The sequence below is a fragment of the Symphalangus syndactylus genome, chromosome 10, assembly GCF_028878055.3.
Source record: "Symphalangus syndactylus isolate Jambi chromosome 10, NHGRI_mSymSyn1-v2.1_pri, whole genome shotgun sequence".
Lineage (NCBI taxonomy): Eukaryota > Metazoa > Chordata > Mammalia > Primates > Hylobatidae > Symphalangus > Symphalangus syndactylus.
The window spans coordinates 67415085-67433129 of NC_072432.2; the positions used below are offsets into that span (position 1 = coordinate 67415085).

Here is an 18045-nt window from a genome sequence, read left to right on the forward strand (position 1 = left end):
GGAGTCTATTTGGAAATAAATAAGAACTCAAACTGCATTTAGGGATGAGTTCGGTCAGGTTCTATAAGGTTAGACCTATACTTGCTTTGAGTATGAAAGCACAATTTTTTAATATATAAACTTTATTTTAGAGTAGTTTTAGATCACTGGGTGTGGTGGCTCATACCTGTAATCCCAGCACTTTGGGAGGCTGAGTCGGGCGGATCATGAGGTCAGGAGTTTGAGACCACTCTGACCAATGTGGTGACACCCCGTCTCTACTAAAAATACAAAAAATTAGCCGGGCATGGTGGTGCGTGCCTATAATCCCAGCTACTAAGGAGGCTGAGGCAGGAGAATTGCTTGAACCCGGGAGGCAGAGGTTGCGGTGAGCCGACATCTCGCCATTGCACTCCAGCCTGGGCGACAGAGTGACACTCCATCTCAAAAAAAAAAAAAAAAAAGCCGGGCGCGGTGGCCCGCGCTTGTAATCCCAGCACTTTGGGAGGCCGAGGCGGGCGGATCACGAGGTCAGGAGATCGAGACCACGGTGAAACCCCGTCTGTACTAAAAATACAAAAAAATTAGCCGGGCGTGGTGGCGGGCGCCTGTAGTCCCAGGTACTCGGAGAGGCTGAGGCAGGAGAATGGCGTGAACCCGGGAGGCGGAGCTTGCAGTGAGCCGAGATCGCGCCACTGCACTCCAGCCTGGGCGAGAGCGAGACTCCGTCTCAAAAAAAAAAAAAAAAATTGTTTTAGATCTACAGAGACATTGCAAAAAGATTACAGAGTCCCTGTATACACCTCACCCACCTGTATACCTATTGTTAGTATCCTACGTTACTACAGGATATTTGTCACAACTAAGGAACCAACTTTGATACATTACTATTAACTAAATCCCACAGTTCAGATCTTTAGTTTTTTTCCAAATATTATTTTCATTCCAGGATCCCACAATTACATTCAGTTATGTCTCTTTAACCACCTCAGATGTTGTTTTTAATGACTTCAGATTCCCAACCTTTTTAATTTTTTTTCACGTCAGATGGGTAATGTCCTGATGTAACAAGGTGTGAAGGAGGCACATCTCACACAGAAGTGTGAAAGCCCAGTCATCACGCTTATGAACTACAGAAGGATCTCAGACTTGTTTTTGATGAGCATGACAGTGTTAAGGAGTACTAGTTGGTTTTGTAGAATGTCCGTAAAGTGAGGTTCTTTGATTGTTTTCCTTCTGGTCCTAGGAGGAAGACCACAAAGGGGCATTTTCATCACATCAAGGGTACATGTTTTTAATAGGGCTTATCACTCATTATATTAATACAAATTTTGATCACCTGGCCAAGATAGTGTTTGCCAGGTTACTATAAAATTATTTTTTTTCCTCTTTACATATTGTACTCTTAAAGCAAGTTACTAAGCACAATCCATACTCGAAAGGTGGAGAGTTAAGCTCCATCTCCTTGAAATGGTGCAGGGTGGGGGGTATCTACATAATTATTTGGGCTTTTTCTGTATAAGAGAGATGCTACTGCTCCTTCATCAGGTCATTTACACACATTATGGACTCATGGGTACTTACTTTATCCTTTGGGTTAGAATCCTAAGGTGCATTATTTACTTTGTTGCTGAGATTTGTTTCATCTTTGGTCATTGGGCATTCTATCAGTTGTTGGCTCCTGTGTCGCTTCCACATGCCTACATCCTTGTTTGTGGAACACTTCTTTACTTTCTGGCACTACAAGATACCCTAGACCGAGAATCAGCCATTTCTCTAGGGAGCCCTGATTCCTTTTCTTGCAGAATGGTATTAGAATACAAGATCTGGGCACTGGATGTACCCGTTGCTGCTGGCGTGTCTGCTGCTAGGCCCTCTCAGTGAACAGAGATATATGCATGTGTAATAACCCAAATATACACACATAATTGTAATTACTTTCTGAATCCTTCCGGAAAACACAATTTTTTTAAACTAGTAAAATATACATAAAACTTGCTGTTTTAACCATTTTTAAGCGTACATTCTGTGGCATTAAGTGCATTCACATTGCTGTGCAACCATTACCACCATCTGTCACCGGAATTTTTCATCTTCCTCCAACACAAACTGTACCTATTAAACACTGACTACCCATTCTGCTGTTCCTTAAGCCCCTGGGAACCATCATTTTACTTTCTTTATGCTTTGACTATTCTAGGTACTTAGTGTAAATGGAGTCATACAATATTTGTCCTATGTATGACTGGCTTATTTCACTTAACATGTCCTTAAGGTTCGTCTATATTGTAGCATGTGTCAGAATTTGTTCTTAAAGCAGAATAATATTCAATCAATCATATGCATATACCAAATTTTGTTTACCCATTGATCCATTGATGGACACCTGGGTTGTCTCTACCTTTTGGCTATTTTGAATAATAGGGCTGTAAACACTGGTGTACAAGTATCTGTAGAAGTTCCTGCTTTGAATTCTTTGGGGTATATACCCAGAAATGGATTTGCTGGATTATATATGGTAATTTTTTTTCTTTTTTAGAAATCACCATACTGCTGTACCATTTTACATTCCCACCAACTGTGTACATAGGTTCCAACTTCTCTATGTCCTTGTCAACACTTGTTCTGCTTTTTTGATAATAGCCACCTTAATAGGTTTATAAAGTGGTATCTCACTGTGGTTTTGATTTGTACACTTCCCCAGTGATTACTAATGTTGAGCTTTTCATGTACTTATTGGACATTTCTATATCTTTTTGCAAGAAGTATCTATTCAAGTTCTTTGCTCATTTTTTCAGGCTTTTTATTGTTGCAGGATTTATTTGCAAATGTTTTCGCCCATTCCTTGGGTTGCCTTTTCATTCTGCTGATAGTGTCCCTTGATGCACAAATTTTTAATTTTGCTGAAGTCCATTCTGTTTTTCCTTTTGTTGCCTGTGCTTTTGGTCATACCCAATAAATTACTGCTAAATCCAATGTCATGAAGCTTTTCCTTTTTTTTTTTTTTCTTTTTGAGACCGGGTCTTGCTCTGCCGCTCAGGATGGAGTACAATAGCGCAATCTCGGCTCACTACAACCTCCGCCTCCCAGGTTCACGCAATTTTCCTGCCTCAGCCGCCTGAGTAGCTGGGATTACAGGTGCCCACCACCACACCTGGCTAATTTTTGTATTTTTAGTAGAGATGGGGTTTCACCATGTTAGCCAGGCTGGTCTCCAACTCCTGACCTCAGGTGATACACCTGCCTCGGCCTCCCAAAGTGCTGGGATTACAGGCGTGCACCACCACACCAGGCCAGTAATTCTTTTTCTTCTTTTTTAAAGAGTTTAATAATTCTAGCTCTTCTTCCAACCTTAGTGGATGGAGCTAGTTCTTGATGGATTTTAATATTTGTATATGGTGTAAGGGTCCAACTTTTTTTGTATGTAGATATCCAATTTTCCCAACACCATTTGTTGAAAAGACCCTATTTTCTCCACTGAATGGTCTTGGCACCCTTGTCAAAAATCATCTGACCATATGTGTAAAGATTTACTTCTAGGTTCTTTATTCTATTCCATTGGTTTATATGCTAATTTTTATGCTAGTACCATACTGTTGGTTACTGTAGTTTTGTGTTAAATTTTGAGATCAGGAAGTGAGGACCTCCAACTTTGTTCTTTTTCAAGATTATTTTGAGTATGGGGGGGGGTCTCGACATTCTGTATGAATTTTAGGATAGATTTGTCTATTTCTGCAGAAATGTTGGGATTTTCATAGGGACTATTGAATCTGTAGATTACTTTGGGTAGTACTGACATCTTAACAATATTAAGTCTTTGACTCCATGAAAATAGGATGATACTTTTTATTCTTGGCCTCCCAAAGTGCTGGGATTACAGGTGTGGGCCACCGTGCTGGTGAAACATGATACTTTTATGTCTTCATTTTGTATGGCAACATTTTGAAGTTTTCAATGTACAAGTCTTTGCCTCTTTGGTTCAGCTTATACTATTGTAAATGGTGAAAAGCACAATTTTAAAGGAAGACAGGCATACCATTAAGTCAAGGTATTCATGACTTGGTCTCCTTGCTTTTATGGGAGGCTGCACTATAACTAAAGATCTTTGGGACGTTGTATAAATTTTTTTTTTTTTTTGAGATGGAATCTCTGTTGCCCAGGCTGAAGTGCAGTGGTGTGATCTTGGCTCACTGCAACCTCCGCCTCCTGGGTTCAAACGATTCTCCTACCTCAGCCTCCCCAGTAGCTGGGATTACAGGCGTACAGCACCACGCCTGGCTAATTTTTGCATTTACTTATTTAGTTTATTTATTTTAGTGGGGACGGGGCTTCACCACGTTGGCCGGGTTGGTCTCGAACTCCTGACCTTAAGTGATCTGCCCGCCTTGGCCTCCCAAAGTGCTGGGATTACAGATGGGAGCCAACGCGCCCAGCCTAAATTTTTTTTAAAGGCTAATATTTATGTGTAATTCTAAGTAAAGTCTCAAGTGACTATTCCTCCTTATATTGTTACAAAGATCTTTTCAAATTAATTTAAAATTAATTATAAAATAACTTTTGCTAATTTAGGGCAACACTCCTGTAGTCCATTTTTGTTCCCCACATTATGTATAGAACCGAAATGAGTGCTAGCTCATGTAGGTGGCCAAAAAATAAGGAGAGTGAAGACTGAAAAATGTTACTTAGGGTAAAAAAAAGACAATCAACAAACTAGGCTGGAATTATTAGATTTTATTTTTCCCCAGAACTGTCAAACTTCAGCTTCACCAAGTAACAGGCTGACTTTTGGAATAACAACTCTTTCCCAGGCTGTTAACTCTTTCCAAGAGACAGAATTTATTTAAAAACATGGTTCCAGGATATTTGCACCCCAGAATTCTAAACCAGTCACAGAATCATACCTTCTTAGGTCTTGATTAGAATGAAACAATCTATAGACACACGTAACAGAATCAAAATAGTATATAATGTTTCTTGCCTTCTCTTGCTCAATACACTTCCCTCTTTTCCAACGAGTTTGTTACTCAAAGATGTGTTAAGTACAGTCAGCCCTCCATATCCATGGGTTCTGCATCCATGGCTTCAACTAACTGCCAATCAAAAATATTCAGAAAAAGAAAAATTCCACAAAGTTCTGCAAAAGCAAAACTTGAATTTGCCGAACACCAAGCACTATGTTGAATCCATGCAAATGAAGTGATGTGTAGGTATTTTATTCGGTATAAGTAATCTTCAGATGATTTAAAGTACATAGGAGGATGTATGTAGGTTATATGCAAATACCATATAACCCATTCTATATATGGGACTTGAGCACCCATAGATTCTGATATCCAGTCGGGTTCCTGGAACTAATCCCCCATGGATACCAAGGGATGACTATATTGCCCTTTTTAAGAAAGCATCTATCAGCTCTCATGCGTGACTCAGAATAAGGAATTCCTTATTCAAAAAACAACTTAAGTATTCCGAGCTAACTGTTCTCAGCCATCAACAAATTAAACTTGGCCAGGTGTGGTGGTTCATGCCTGTAGTCTCAGCACTGTGGAAGTCAAGGTGGGAGGACTGCTTAAGCCCAAGAGTTTGAGACCAGGCTGAGCAACCAATGAGACCCCCTCCCCTGCCAAAAAAAAAAAAAAAAAAAAAAAAAAAGCCAGTCCCAGCTACTTGGGAGGCTAAGGTGGGAGGATTGCTTGAGGCCCGGGAGAACAGGGATTCAGTGAGCTCTGATTGCACTACTGCATTCCAGCTTGGGCAACAGAGCAAGACCCCGTCTCAAGAAAACAAATTACACTTATTTTGCTCTATATTTGACTTTGCTTTAATCAATATCTTCTATTTGCAAAAGGCAAACCCTACTTTTAAAACTCCTTACAATTTCCATTATGACTTGGAGAGGAAGATGGAGGGAATGGGGAAGAGTTGGCTTGTTTTGTGGAAGGAGATTCTGAAAAGGGCAGTTATTTACTTTGAAGTCATAAAGTAGAAAAACAAATGTTCTTTTTTTTTTGATAATGAAAACCCTTGTAGGTAAAGACCAGAAAATTCTGGTCCTGAAATTACAACATATTACAATATTGCTTTCAATATATTCAGAATTTATATTACTTTTTCATTTCTTTTCCCTGAGATTGGGTTCACAGTTTGGTAGAAATACTTTAAAGAGGTAGTTAGCAGGGGTGAAGAGGAAACAATGTTTATGCTAACAGCACCTAGAAAAATAAGTAACATCTGTCATTCTGATCTCAGCATCTATCTCTCCCCCTTGAATCTGCAAATGTAATAGGAGATGATCATTTTCCTTTTTATTCTTGTCTGCCTGGATTCTCTCTCCTATTACATCCACCCCAGTATCACTAATCATAAAAATGAGTTGCCCTTCCAAAGATATGCTATAAAGCAAACCTTCAATATCAGGTTGTTTAGATTTAGAAGAGAAAGGCTCAAGTAAGTTCACTTTTATTCATACAGTCATTAGGGAAAATGAGCAAAATTTCCAGTAACCCCAACCACTGCCTTTTCTCCCTGGACCTAGTACATTCCTATCACCTCTTTAGTTGACTCTAAGAACTGGGCTCTATGAGATCCTGACAGCTAAAACACAGGTACAGAAGAGCCTGCATAAACGTCTTGGTCCAGGTCTTGGCCTCCAGTCTTATGATGGGCTGGTGGAATATTGCTTCATCAGATGCTTGTGACAGGGATTGCAAACTCGCTCAAGCTTGATACTTGAAGGAAGAGGCAGTTCATTTGTTGAACAGGCATCACAGAAGGTTCCTCTGCAGTTCTTACACACATTCTATGAGGAGAAGAGGAGGTTAGGCGGGGAACAGAAGAGGAGCAAGGCATAAGGATTCATGGGATATAAAAAGCCAAATATGGCAAATGCTCAATGCCTAATCAAACAATGACTGGATGTTTACCATGTGCCAGATAGTATCTGAACACAGGCCCAATCTACAAAAAAGTTCACAGTCTAGTTTTTAGATTTAAATGAAAAGAAGCAGTGCCATAGAGTTAAAAATAGAAACAGGTAACATACAAGTCACTTATCTTTAGAATATACTTCACACATCTGTTCCCCATACTCACTTTGAGGTAGGTTAGTTTTAAAATTAGTTTGCAAGTACCTGTGCATACTCCAAATAAGGCAGTGAAAGAGCAATGGATTGAGTGAACAGGCTAAGATTAAAAAATGTCCTGAGTACGAAATGAAAGTATAATTCCTAATACACTGATGTGCTTAATGCTTTCCTGTGATCTCTGGTGCTCTGTAAGCACATCCGCTGGGTTATCAGTGCAGCAGGAGCACAGCTTCCTGCATCTTGTTCATAGGGAAATTGTTTTGTTTTCCTAAACATTTTGCATCTTTAATGGTCAAGCAGAGAGAGCAAGAAGTCACTATAGCAATGTCAGCAGTAAGGCTGTGATAGGGTGGTATACACAAAGCTCCAAGGGTCCTATATAAAAAGCTGTAAAGAATAATTTCTCCTATGAAGTGCTACCTTCATCCCAAATAATTCATCTTCCTGAGGTTGAGAGGAGTAGGGGGTTGCTTTTATTTGAAAGCCTGAGAAGAATTTTTGTCTGACATACAGAAGCTAACGTTGCATGGCTTAGAAGAGGAAAGCCAGAATTAAGAGTTTCTTCTATTTTGTAACATATTTCTATAATTATAACTTCCAGTTCTATAAGGGCAGTTCATCTGTTATCTGATTCTGTGAATTTAAGACTAGGTCATACTATAATTTCATTTATTAAAATTTTGCATGATTACAGATGGTGCTATGCAGGTTGTGATCCAGAATTTGAGCCTGTTTCCTGTATCTCTTCCAAGCACGTGTTTCATACACTCATTTGTACCTAACTTTTCTTGAGCATCTATGGATTAGGTACCACATTAGATGCTGGGGGATTCTGTGAACAAGACACAGTTCCAGCTATCAAGGGCACTCGTTCTTTCTGAATACTTCCTTAACTCCGCCTACTCTAGGATAACAAACTGGGAAGGTGCTCAGGCAGATACCCTTGAGGATCGGGTGGAAAACAAGTGGTCTAGCGGGGAGAGCTCATATCCTGTTCTGAGCAGGATAAAGTGCTGAAAGGACTGTGGACTTTGGAGCTAAAGCTAGGTTGGAAGCTGGGCTTCATCACTTATGACTTCATTTTGGGAAATGTAGTTAGCATTAGATGTTCAACGTTCTTCATCTATAAAATGACAGCTATGAAGGACATAAGCTTGACAAGAACAGAGACTTGGTGTACTTTGTTCATTACTCTTTCTCCAGCACATTCTACACAGCATGCAATCAATATTTACTTATACATTTCTATCTGCTTATTTGATTTAAATTACATAATTATTTTTGTTTATTTATTTGTTTTTAGACAGAGTCTCGCTCTGTTGCCCAGGCTGGAGTGCAATGGCGTGATCTCAGCTCAATGCAACCTCCACTTCCCGGGTTCAAGCGATTCTCCTGCCTCAACATCCTGAGTGGCTGGGATTACAGGCGCCCGCCACCACGCCCAGCTTTTTTTTTTTTTTTTTTTTTTTGTATTTTTAGTACAGACGGGGTTTCACCACGTTGATCAGGCTGGTCTTGACCTCCTGACCTCGTGATCCACCCGCCTCCGCCTCCCAAAGTGCTGGGATTACAGGCATGAATCACCGCGCCTGGCTGCTATTTATGTTTATTTTAATGGGAATTTACTGACATGAATTATTATGACTGAAAAAAGAGGAGGTACCCAGTAAATGCTTGCCCCTTTTGCTTTTCACCCCACTCCCAGCACTCTGCATGCACTCTGCACTCTACGCGGCGAAGTCCCTGTTACTCCTGGGGAGGGACTGGGGGGTGCTGTAGACATCCTTGTGAAAAACCTGTCCGTTTCTCACCACAATTACCTTTGTTAGGCTGCCATCTTCCTGGCATAGCTGACACACCTGTGGCTTTTCAGAGAGCAGCAGCTGATCCTAAACCACACAGTGAGCCGGTTAGTTTTTCTTAGTGCCAGAAATATTAGTACTTTCAGAATATGCATTTTTTTACCTACAATATTAACATAATCACACTATAGACTATCTGGAAACTAAATAAACCAATTATAAATAGGTAGTCCTACCACCATAATACAACTCGGATAATCCTATCATTATGCTTCCAGCTCTTAGTTTTTATAATAACATGATTTTATTTCTGAAAAGAAAATTCAAACACATGCAAGAGTAAAAAGTTTTAACACTATTCCATTCCTCTTGCTTCACTCTACTATCAAGAATGGAGGCCGGAGGCCGGGCGCAGTGGCTCACGCCTGTAATCCCAGCACTTCGGGAGGCCGAGGCGGGCGGATCACGAGGTCAGGAGATCGAGACCATCCTGGCTAACACGGTGAAACCCCGTCTCTACTAAAAATACAAAAAATTAGCCAGGCGTGTTGGCGGGCGCCTGTAGTCCCAGCTACTCGGGAGGCTGAGGCAGGAGAATGGCGTGAACCCAGGAGGCGGAGCTTGCAGTGAGCCGAGATTGAGCCACTGCACTCCAGCCTGGGCGACAGGGCGAGACTCCATCTCAAAAAAAAAAGAATGGAAGGCACTGGAGGCTGGGCCTGGTGGCTCACGCCTGTAATGCTAGCACTTTGGGAGGCCAAGGCGGGTGGATCACCTGAGGTCAGGAATTCAAGACCAGCCTGGCCAACATGGTGAAACTCCACCTCTACTAAAAATACAAACAAACAAAAAAAAACAGCTGGACATGGTGAAGAGTGCTACTTGGGAGGCTGAGGCAGGGGAGTCACTTGAACCTGGGAGGCAGAGGTTGCAGTGAGCTGAGATTGTGCCACAACACTCCACCCTGGGTGACAGAGTGAGACTCTGTCTCAAAAAAAAGGAAAAAAAAGAATGGCAAGCATGGGGCACGGAAGCTCACAGCTGTAATCCTAGCACTTTGGGAGGCCAAGGCAGGAAGATCACTTGAGCCCAGGAGTTTGAGACCAGCCTGGGCAACATGGTGAAACCTCATCTCTATAGTCCCAGCTACTCGGGAGGCAGAAGTGGGAGGGTTGCCTAAGCTCGGGAAGTTGAGGCTTCAGTGAGCTGAGATCGTCCACTGCACCCCAGCTTGGGCAATATGAGTGAGACCTTATCTCCATTTAAAAAAAAAAAAAAGGAAAGCAGTAGGATTTATTTTATAACCTAAGAGGTAAATGACAGGGTGACTCAGACATAGTAGCATTCACTGTCTTTCTCAGGGGCTTATCATATACTATTAGATTCACAAAGTGTTTTACAATCATTTATGTTAGCTTATTTCTAAGTGATCAAAACATCTTTTTTCTCTCCATTTTATGTAAGGGAAAACTAGAGGAAAGGGACATAAAGTGAGCTCTCCTAGGTTCTTACGTCAGGGATAATTTAAAATAGGTGAGAACGGATTTTACTTAGTAAACTGCTCAAAGCTGTGCTACTTCCTGTGTGAGCTTCAGGCAATACCTATTTGTTCAAGGTATTGTTAGAAGGATGGCACACTGTATTCACTCATCTTCCGCCCACGCTACCTTATTTGCTGGCTAGGCATGGTACAACCAACTTCATAATTTATACAAGATGTTTTGAAACAGGAGGCTCTGTTACCTGTTCATCCATAGGGTGGGGTTCCAGCCTACAATGGAGAAGTAAAAAATCGTGACAAATAGGAACTTCGAATATTTCCATTTATATCATTTCAATAAAAAGCTCGGAATACAAACATTTTTTCAAACAAGAAATACTGTAGGTCTTTTATATTACTTAGAACAACATAATTATTAATTTTGACCTCCAAGGAGAGGAAACTTTGCTTCTTAAAAGGAATCACTAGAATCTGACCCTTGACCTATTATATAAGGGTTCCCATTTAAAAATAGATTTGAAGTTATATTTTTCATTCCTTTTTGCTATCAAAATAGTTAGCATTTATGTTTCCCAATGTGTAAAACTCCAATGGTTCACTGGCCATATATTTTAGTAGCTTCTTTTCTATTTCATATTATAGAAATCTATCCATTATCCATTATCACGTTATATATCAGTCCCAAACATTCTTAAGATGTGAGCTTTAGCAAATTAACCCAAGAAGGGGAAACGAATGAGACTGTCACCAGAAAACCCATTCAAGTTGAAATATTTCTTCATGAGACTAAACTGAGCTAACTCCGATGTTCCCAGCATGGACTAGAGCCTAAATGAGAGGCAAAGCAAAGCCCGCTCTCGGTTCCGGGGAAATGCACTATGGATTGCAATAGTTCCTATTCTTTTCACTTGAGTGTGACCGCCGGACATACACCATGGGGTGACCAGGTTTTCCAATGTTCCTTGCCATCATAATCCCAGGAAGCCTGGTATGTCTAACGATTGCAGCTATGGCCAGAATAAGTCCTGCAAGTTGCTAATAGGTAGTGCAGAGCCAAAGGACTTAAAAACAGTAGACATGATAAACAGAGGCAACTTGGATAAGTCACCCAGCCTCTCTGTGCTTCTCAGTTTTCTCATCTGTAAAGTTGCATTAGATACTTTTGTAAGGAATATTGAATCATAAGGAGATAATAAATGTGAAACAAATTCTAAGTTGCAGAGCACAATTCAGATACAGGGAAGCACTGTTCTATATTCTCAGGACCTAAATCAGAAGTTGGCATTTAATAGACACTCCTGGTTGCTCAAGTAAATGACTTGATTTTAGTTTGGAACTAGGCTGACCCTGAAAGGCACCTGGAAGCCCAGGTTAATTTTATGGCCCTTCTAGTTCCCTTCTCTTTGCTTATGCCATTCTGCAATGTGAGACGGGCGATAGTTTAAGGTTAGCTCTCGATCAAACCATGCTCTTTAGGAGCAAAATTAAAGACTTTGGAATCATTCTGGCCTTTAAGGCAAGAAAGGGACATTTAGGCCAAGCACTTGCATAATTAGCTTACTACTGGACTGTGTGATTTCTCTTCTCCAGCAGCTACTTTTGCTCCAGATGACACACTACCTCATTCTTAAGGTGACAAAGCCTGGCTAGGGACAGCTGTATAGTTCTCTCAAAACCCCACTGTGGTATCATTCCTCATCACTAACCTCTTCCTCCACCTTTTAAAGTAGGCCTTTATGTTTCGAGCAGTTAGGTTCACAGTCAAATTGAGTAGGAAGTACAGAGACTTCCCACACGACTCCTGCCCCATCCCCGGCCTCTTTGTCAACATGCTGCACCAGAGTGGTACATCTGTTACAACTGATGAGCCTACACTGACACAACATCATCACCCAGAGTCTATAGTTTACATTAAGGTTCACTCTTGGTGGTGTCTAGTCTATGGTGTGGTCAAAGGTATAAAGACATGTATCTACCATCATAGTATCATACAGAGTAGTCCACTGCCCTAAAAATCCTCTGTGCTCCACTGGTTCATTCCTCCCTTCCCTTACCACTGGCAACCACTGATTTTTTTTTTTTCCATAGTTTTGTCTTTTCCAGAATGTCATATAACTGGACCTCCTTCACTTTTTAATGCAGTGGCACTATGTAATATTTAATTATATTCCTAACCTGCTAAAATAACTAGAAAAAGTCACCTTCCTTGAAACTATCCTATGCTCTTCATCATGAGCAAATCAGATAGAGTTAGGATAAAGGAATGAAGCTAAGCTGTTTGAGATGCTCAAGATAAAGGAAAAATGAGAGATGAGAGATAAGAGAAATCAGAGTACTTATTTGAACTTTTTTTTTTTTTTTGAGACGGAGTCTCACTCTATTGCCCAGGCTGGAGTGCAGTGGCGCTATCTTGGCTCACTGCAACCTCTGCCTCCTGGGTTCAAGTGATTCTCCTGCCTTGCCTCCCAAGTAGTTGGGATTACAGGCAGGCACCACCAGACCCGACTAACTTTGTATCGTTGGTAGAGACGGGGTTTCACCATGTTGGCCAGGCTGGTGTCAAACTTCTAATCTCAGGTGATCCACCTGCCTCGGCCTCCCAAAGTACTGGGATTACGGGCGTGAGCCACTGCGCCCAGCCACTTATTTGAAATTTAGCACATAGGTAGAAACAAGTCATACTCAAATATATTTAAGAAGTTAAGAAATGCTATGTATGACTTATACTTTATTTTCCTGGGATACCAATTCAGTAAAGGTGGGAAATAACCTCTTAAGTGATAATTTGAGCTTGGGAATTAATCAGGGAAGAGACAGAGAGGACAGCCTGATCATCCTTCTTTCCTCTGAAATGGCCTAATGGGTTTGGTTTAATACATGTTATATGTTTTATTATTAACTTCCACTTGAAACGTCTTCCTGGCATATTAATATTATAAGTCAGTGTCTGGTCGGTGTCAATGCCAATTGTATATAAAGAACTCCCTCCTTCCCACCACCCCAGAATAACTTTACATCTTAGTTAATACTTGATTAACAAACACCTGTGGCTTTCTTCCAGGGGCTTTTTTAGTATAACATTTTCCTCTTGCATTTTGTGCTTCCCATCCTGCCAAAAGAAAACAGCCCAATTTATTAATTATTCAGAATGCTAAACAATGATATTGCAAATATTTTCTTCCGCAATCCCTTAGTTTGGGTATAAAGCTAAGTAGGATCTGACTTTCAAGCTATGTCTCCTCATTCTTTGCTCTAAGTAGTTTCTTAACTATTCTGACAGTTTGTGACAAATGATTTTCAAAGTAGTATTTTAATTCTTGAGATTCAGATAAAATTCAGAATGTGTTCTACTTACTTGCAAAGCTGGCTCCAGATATCAGTTACTTCTTAGGGGAAGTAGGATTTTTTTTTTCTTTCCCCCAGACTGAGCTCTGAAAAACTGGTAAAACCAAGGATGGCCATATCCAGCAGACTGTAATCCTCTGGATGTTCAATCAAGTTGATGCCCCAATGCCATAACTTTTTTTTTTTTTTTTTTTGGGAGACAGAGTCTAGCTCTGTTGCCCAGCCTGGAGTGCAGTGGTGCCATCTCGTCTCACTGCAACCTCTGCCTCCCGGGTTCGAGCGATTCTTGTGCCTCAGCCTCCTGAGTAGCTGGGATTATAGGCGTGCACCACCATGCCTGGCTTTTGTATTTTTAGTAGAGATGAGGTTTCACCATGTTGACCAGGCTGGTCTCGAACCCTTCACCTTAAGTGATCCACTTGGGTTCAAGTGATTCTTGTGCCTCAGCTTCCGGAGTAGCTGGGATTACAGGCGCCCACCACCATGGATGGCTAATTTTTGTATTTTAGTAGAGACAGGGTTTCACCATGTTGGCCAGGATGGTCTTGAACTCCCGACCCAGGTAGTCTGCCCGCCTCGGCCTCCCAAAGTGCTGGGATTACAGGCGTGAGCCACCGCGCCTGGCCTCAAATTGCATTTCTACCAATACTCTTAAGCCCTGACTGGGCAAATTTTGTTTGTTTTGGAGACAGAGTCTCACTCTGGCACCCAGGCTGGAGTGCTGTGGTGCGATCTTGGCTCGCTGCAATCTCTGCCTCCTGGTTTCAAGTGATTCTCTTGCCTCAGCATCAGGAGTAGCTGGGATTATAGGTGCACGCCGCCAGGCCTGGGTACTTTTTTGTATTTTAGTAGAGATGGGATTTCACCATGTTGCCCAGGCTGGTCTCAAACTCCTGGGCTCAGGCAATCCACCCGCCTTGGCCTCACAAAGTGCTGGGATTACAGGCATGAGCCACTGCGCCTGGCAAGGTGCTGGGCAGTTATAAGGGCTACATTTTTTTCTGAGGCACACACACCCACCGCTGCTTGCCTTCGACTGCTGCCCATGTGCATCCGAAAGTGGAATGTGTATTCTTTTTGCTTGGTTTTTTGAGACAAGGTCTCATGCTATTGGCCAGGCTGGAGTGCAGTGGCATGATCACAGTTCACTACAGCCTCGACCTCCTGGGCTCAAGTGATCCTCCCACCTCAGCCTCCTGAGTAGCTGGGACTATAGGCACGAGCCACCACACCCGGGTAATTTTTAAATTTTTTTGTAGAGATGAGGTCTCCCTATGTTGCCCAGGCTAGTTTCTTACTCCTGGGACCAAGCAATCTTCATGCCAACGACCTCCCAAAGTGCTAGGATTACAGGTGTGAGCCACCCAGCTGAGATGTGTGTTCTTACACCACTCAAGTATCAAGGAAGAGAGGTCAATGCTTATCCTCCTGGAAATGCCACTGCAGGCAACAACTGAAGATTGAAAAACTTAAAACCTCATTGGAAAAATAGGGTGAGATAGGCCAAGATTTTAAGTAAACTTTTGTAAGCCTTTTAGATTTTATGTTCACTAAACTAAAATAATAAAGATAGCATGCTACACAGAGTGGTTTTTTTTTTTGATTTTTTTATTTTTTTGAGATGGAGTCTTGATCTGTCGCCCAGGCTGGAGTGCAATGGTGTGGACTTGGCTCACTGCAACCCCCGCCTCCCGGGTTCAACCAATTCTGCTGCCTCAGCCTCCCGAGTAGCTGGGATTACAGCAGGCTGCCACCATGCCCAGCTTATTTTTGTATTTTTAGTAGAGATGGGGTTTCACCATGTTGGCCAGGCTGGTCTTAAACTCTTGACCTCGTGATCTGCCCACCTCGGCCTCCCAAAGTGCTGGGATTACAGGTGTGAGCCACCGCGCCTGGCCTAGAGAGGTTCTTTGTACACTTTAAATTATTAGTAGTGGTACTATTTAATAAATTTCCACATACTATTGTTTTCTATTTGCCAGTAAATTAGCAGCTCACTCTCTAGAAATTTTAAATAGTTTATGAACTCTTCCTGCTTTGTTATATACTAGAGGTATTCAAAAAGTTCATGGAAAATGCATATTACGAAAAGACTGTGCATGGACTTCAAAAACATTTCGCACCAAAATAAACTTGTACTAACTTATTTTAATATATCTAATCAGGATTTGGTTTGAGTCACTAAAAAGGATAAGACATCAGTTTGAAAAGAACCCCTGGCCGGGCACGGTGGCTCATGCCTGTCATCCTAGCACTTTGGGAGGCTGAGGTGGGCATATCACTTGAGCCCAGGAGTTCAAGACCAGCCTGGACAACATGGCAAAACCCAGACTCTACCAAAAAAATACAAAAATTAGCTGAGTGTTGTGGTGTGTGCCTACAGTCCCAGTTACTCGGGAGGCTGAGGCAGGAGGATCACCTGAGCCTGGGAAATCGAGGCTGCAATGAGGCATGATTGTGCCACTGTACTCAGTTCTAGGTGAGAATGAGACTCTGTTTCAAAAAAAAGAAAAAAGAAAAGAAAAAAGAGCCCCTATCAGAGTAACATGAATTCTGCTAAAACTGAAGCAAGAACAAACATCAAATTGATGGTGAAGCATGGATGGAAGAATTGTGAAATTACTGATGCTTTACAAAAAGCTTTTGGGGACAATGCCCCAAAGAAGTCGGCAGTTTACAAAAGTATAACTCACTTTAAGAAGGGGCCAGATGATGTTGAAGATGAAGCCTGCAGTAGCAGACTATCCACATCAATTTGTGAGGATCTTGCTCATGCTCTAATTGAAGAGGACCAACGATTAACAGTAGAAACAATAGCCAACACCACAGATATCTCAATTGGTTCGGCCTATACAATTCTGGCTGAAAAATTAAAGTTGAGTAAACTTTCTACTTGATGGGTGCCAAAACCGTTGTGCCCATATCAGCTGCAGACAAAAGTATAGCTTTCAATGGAAATTATAAACAAGTGGGATCAAGAACCTGAAGCATTTGTTTGAGAAATTATAACAGGAGATGTAACAACTTCATAGTACAATCCTGAAGACAAAGCACGATCAAAGCAATGGCTATGAAGAGGTGGAAGTGGTGCAATCAAAGCAAAAGCAGACAGGTCAAAAGCAAAGGTCATGGCAACAGTTTTTAGGGATGCTGAAGGCACTTTGCTTGTTGACTTTCTGGAAGGCCAGAGAATGCCAACATCTGCTTATTGTGAGAGTGTTTTTAATTTTTTTAATTTTTTGGGACAGAGTCTTGCTCTGTCACCCAGGCTGGAGTGCAGTGGTGTGATCTTGGCTCACTGCAAGCTCTACCTCCCAGGTTCAAGTGATTCTCATGCCTCAGCCTCCCAAGTAGCCGGGACTAGAGACTAGAGGCATGTGCCACCACACCTGGCTAATACTTGTGATGAATGTTTTGAGAAAGTTAGCCAAAGCTTTAGCACAAAAATGCCCAGGAAAGCTTCAACAGAGAGTGCTATTCCACCAGAAATATGCTCCTAACTCATTCCTCTCATCAAACAATGGCAATTCTGTGAGAGTTATGATGGGAAATCATTAGGCATCCACTTTACAGTCCTGATTTGGCGCCTCTGATTTCTTTTTGTTTCCTAATCTCAAAACATCATTAAAGGGCACCAATTTTTCTTCAGTTAATCATGTAAAAAAGATTGTATTGATATGATGAAATTCCTAGGACCCTCAGTTCTTCAGGGACGGCCTAAGTGACTGGTATCATCACTTACTAAAGTCTCTTGACCTTGATGGAACTTAGGTTGAGAAATAAAGTTTATATATCTTTACCTTTTAATTCCATTTCCCATGATCTTTTCGAAGTCCCCTTGTATAATATGTACACACAGGAGGCAATTTTTTCACTGTCTTTTACAGAAAAAGTTATTTTATGTTTTTCTGATTTCATTATTTCCTGGGCCCCAGAGACGATCTTACCCAATTTTAGCTCCTTCACCACTGGAGGTGCTGGAGGGGTCTCCTTCTAAGATTATTATGTAGAAATTTCTACTTTTGCTCTTTATTCTGTATTACCTTCCTTTCCTCAAGCCTAGTTCCCTCTCTAATTATTCCCATGAGAAGTTCCTTCAGGATACTCAAAGTGAAATCCTCATGATTTGAAAAATGTATACAGAAGCAAATCCACATTGAGGAAAATTCTGTTAAAGGGGAATTCAGGGTTGGAGAGGGATTATTATACTATTTTATTAAAGTTATTATTTAGCAGAAATCCAAGGAACATATATTTTTGTTAAGACACCAAAATAATCTTACTTAAAAAATTATTAAAAGGTAAACAGGGTCACTGTGATTATTAAAATCCC

General features: G+C 41.3%; 1 protein-coding gene and 1 non-coding gene across 13 annotated transcripts in view; both read right to left on the reverse strand.

Moving 5' to 3' along the window:
• Positions 1 to 1020: 1020 nt before the first annotated feature.
• Positions 1021 to 1121, reverse strand: LOC129492440 (small nucleolar RNA U13). The gene has a single exon (XR_008660887.1). It is a non-coding gene; the product is annotated as a small nucleolar RNA U13 (small nucleolar RNA).
• Positions 1122 to 4695: 3574 nt separating this feature from the next.
• Positions 4696 to 18045, reverse strand: part of RUFY3 (RUN and FYVE domain containing 3) — a 102014-nt gene continuing 88664 nt past the window's right edge. For 6 of the 12 annotated variants that reach the window (XM_055297388.2, XM_063610390.1, XM_055297390.2 and 3 more), the window contains 4 exons: positions 13412 to 13476; positions 10610 to 10637; positions 8885 to 8953; positions 4696 to 6778 (listed from right to left, as the gene is read on the reverse strand). In XM_055297388.2, the coding sequence (XP_055153363.1) occupies positions 6635 to 6778; positions 8885 to 8953; positions 10610 to 10637; positions 13412 to 13476 (306 nt within the window). In that variant the 3' untranslated portion in view covers positions 4696 to 6634. Of the gene's footprint in view, positions 6779 to 8884; positions 8954 to 10609; positions 10638 to 13411; positions 13477 to 16405; positions 16490 to 18045 lie in introns of those variants that run through there. The other 6 variants (XM_055297389.2, XM_063610391.1, XR_010113863.1 and 3 more) reach the window with 5 other exon arrangements.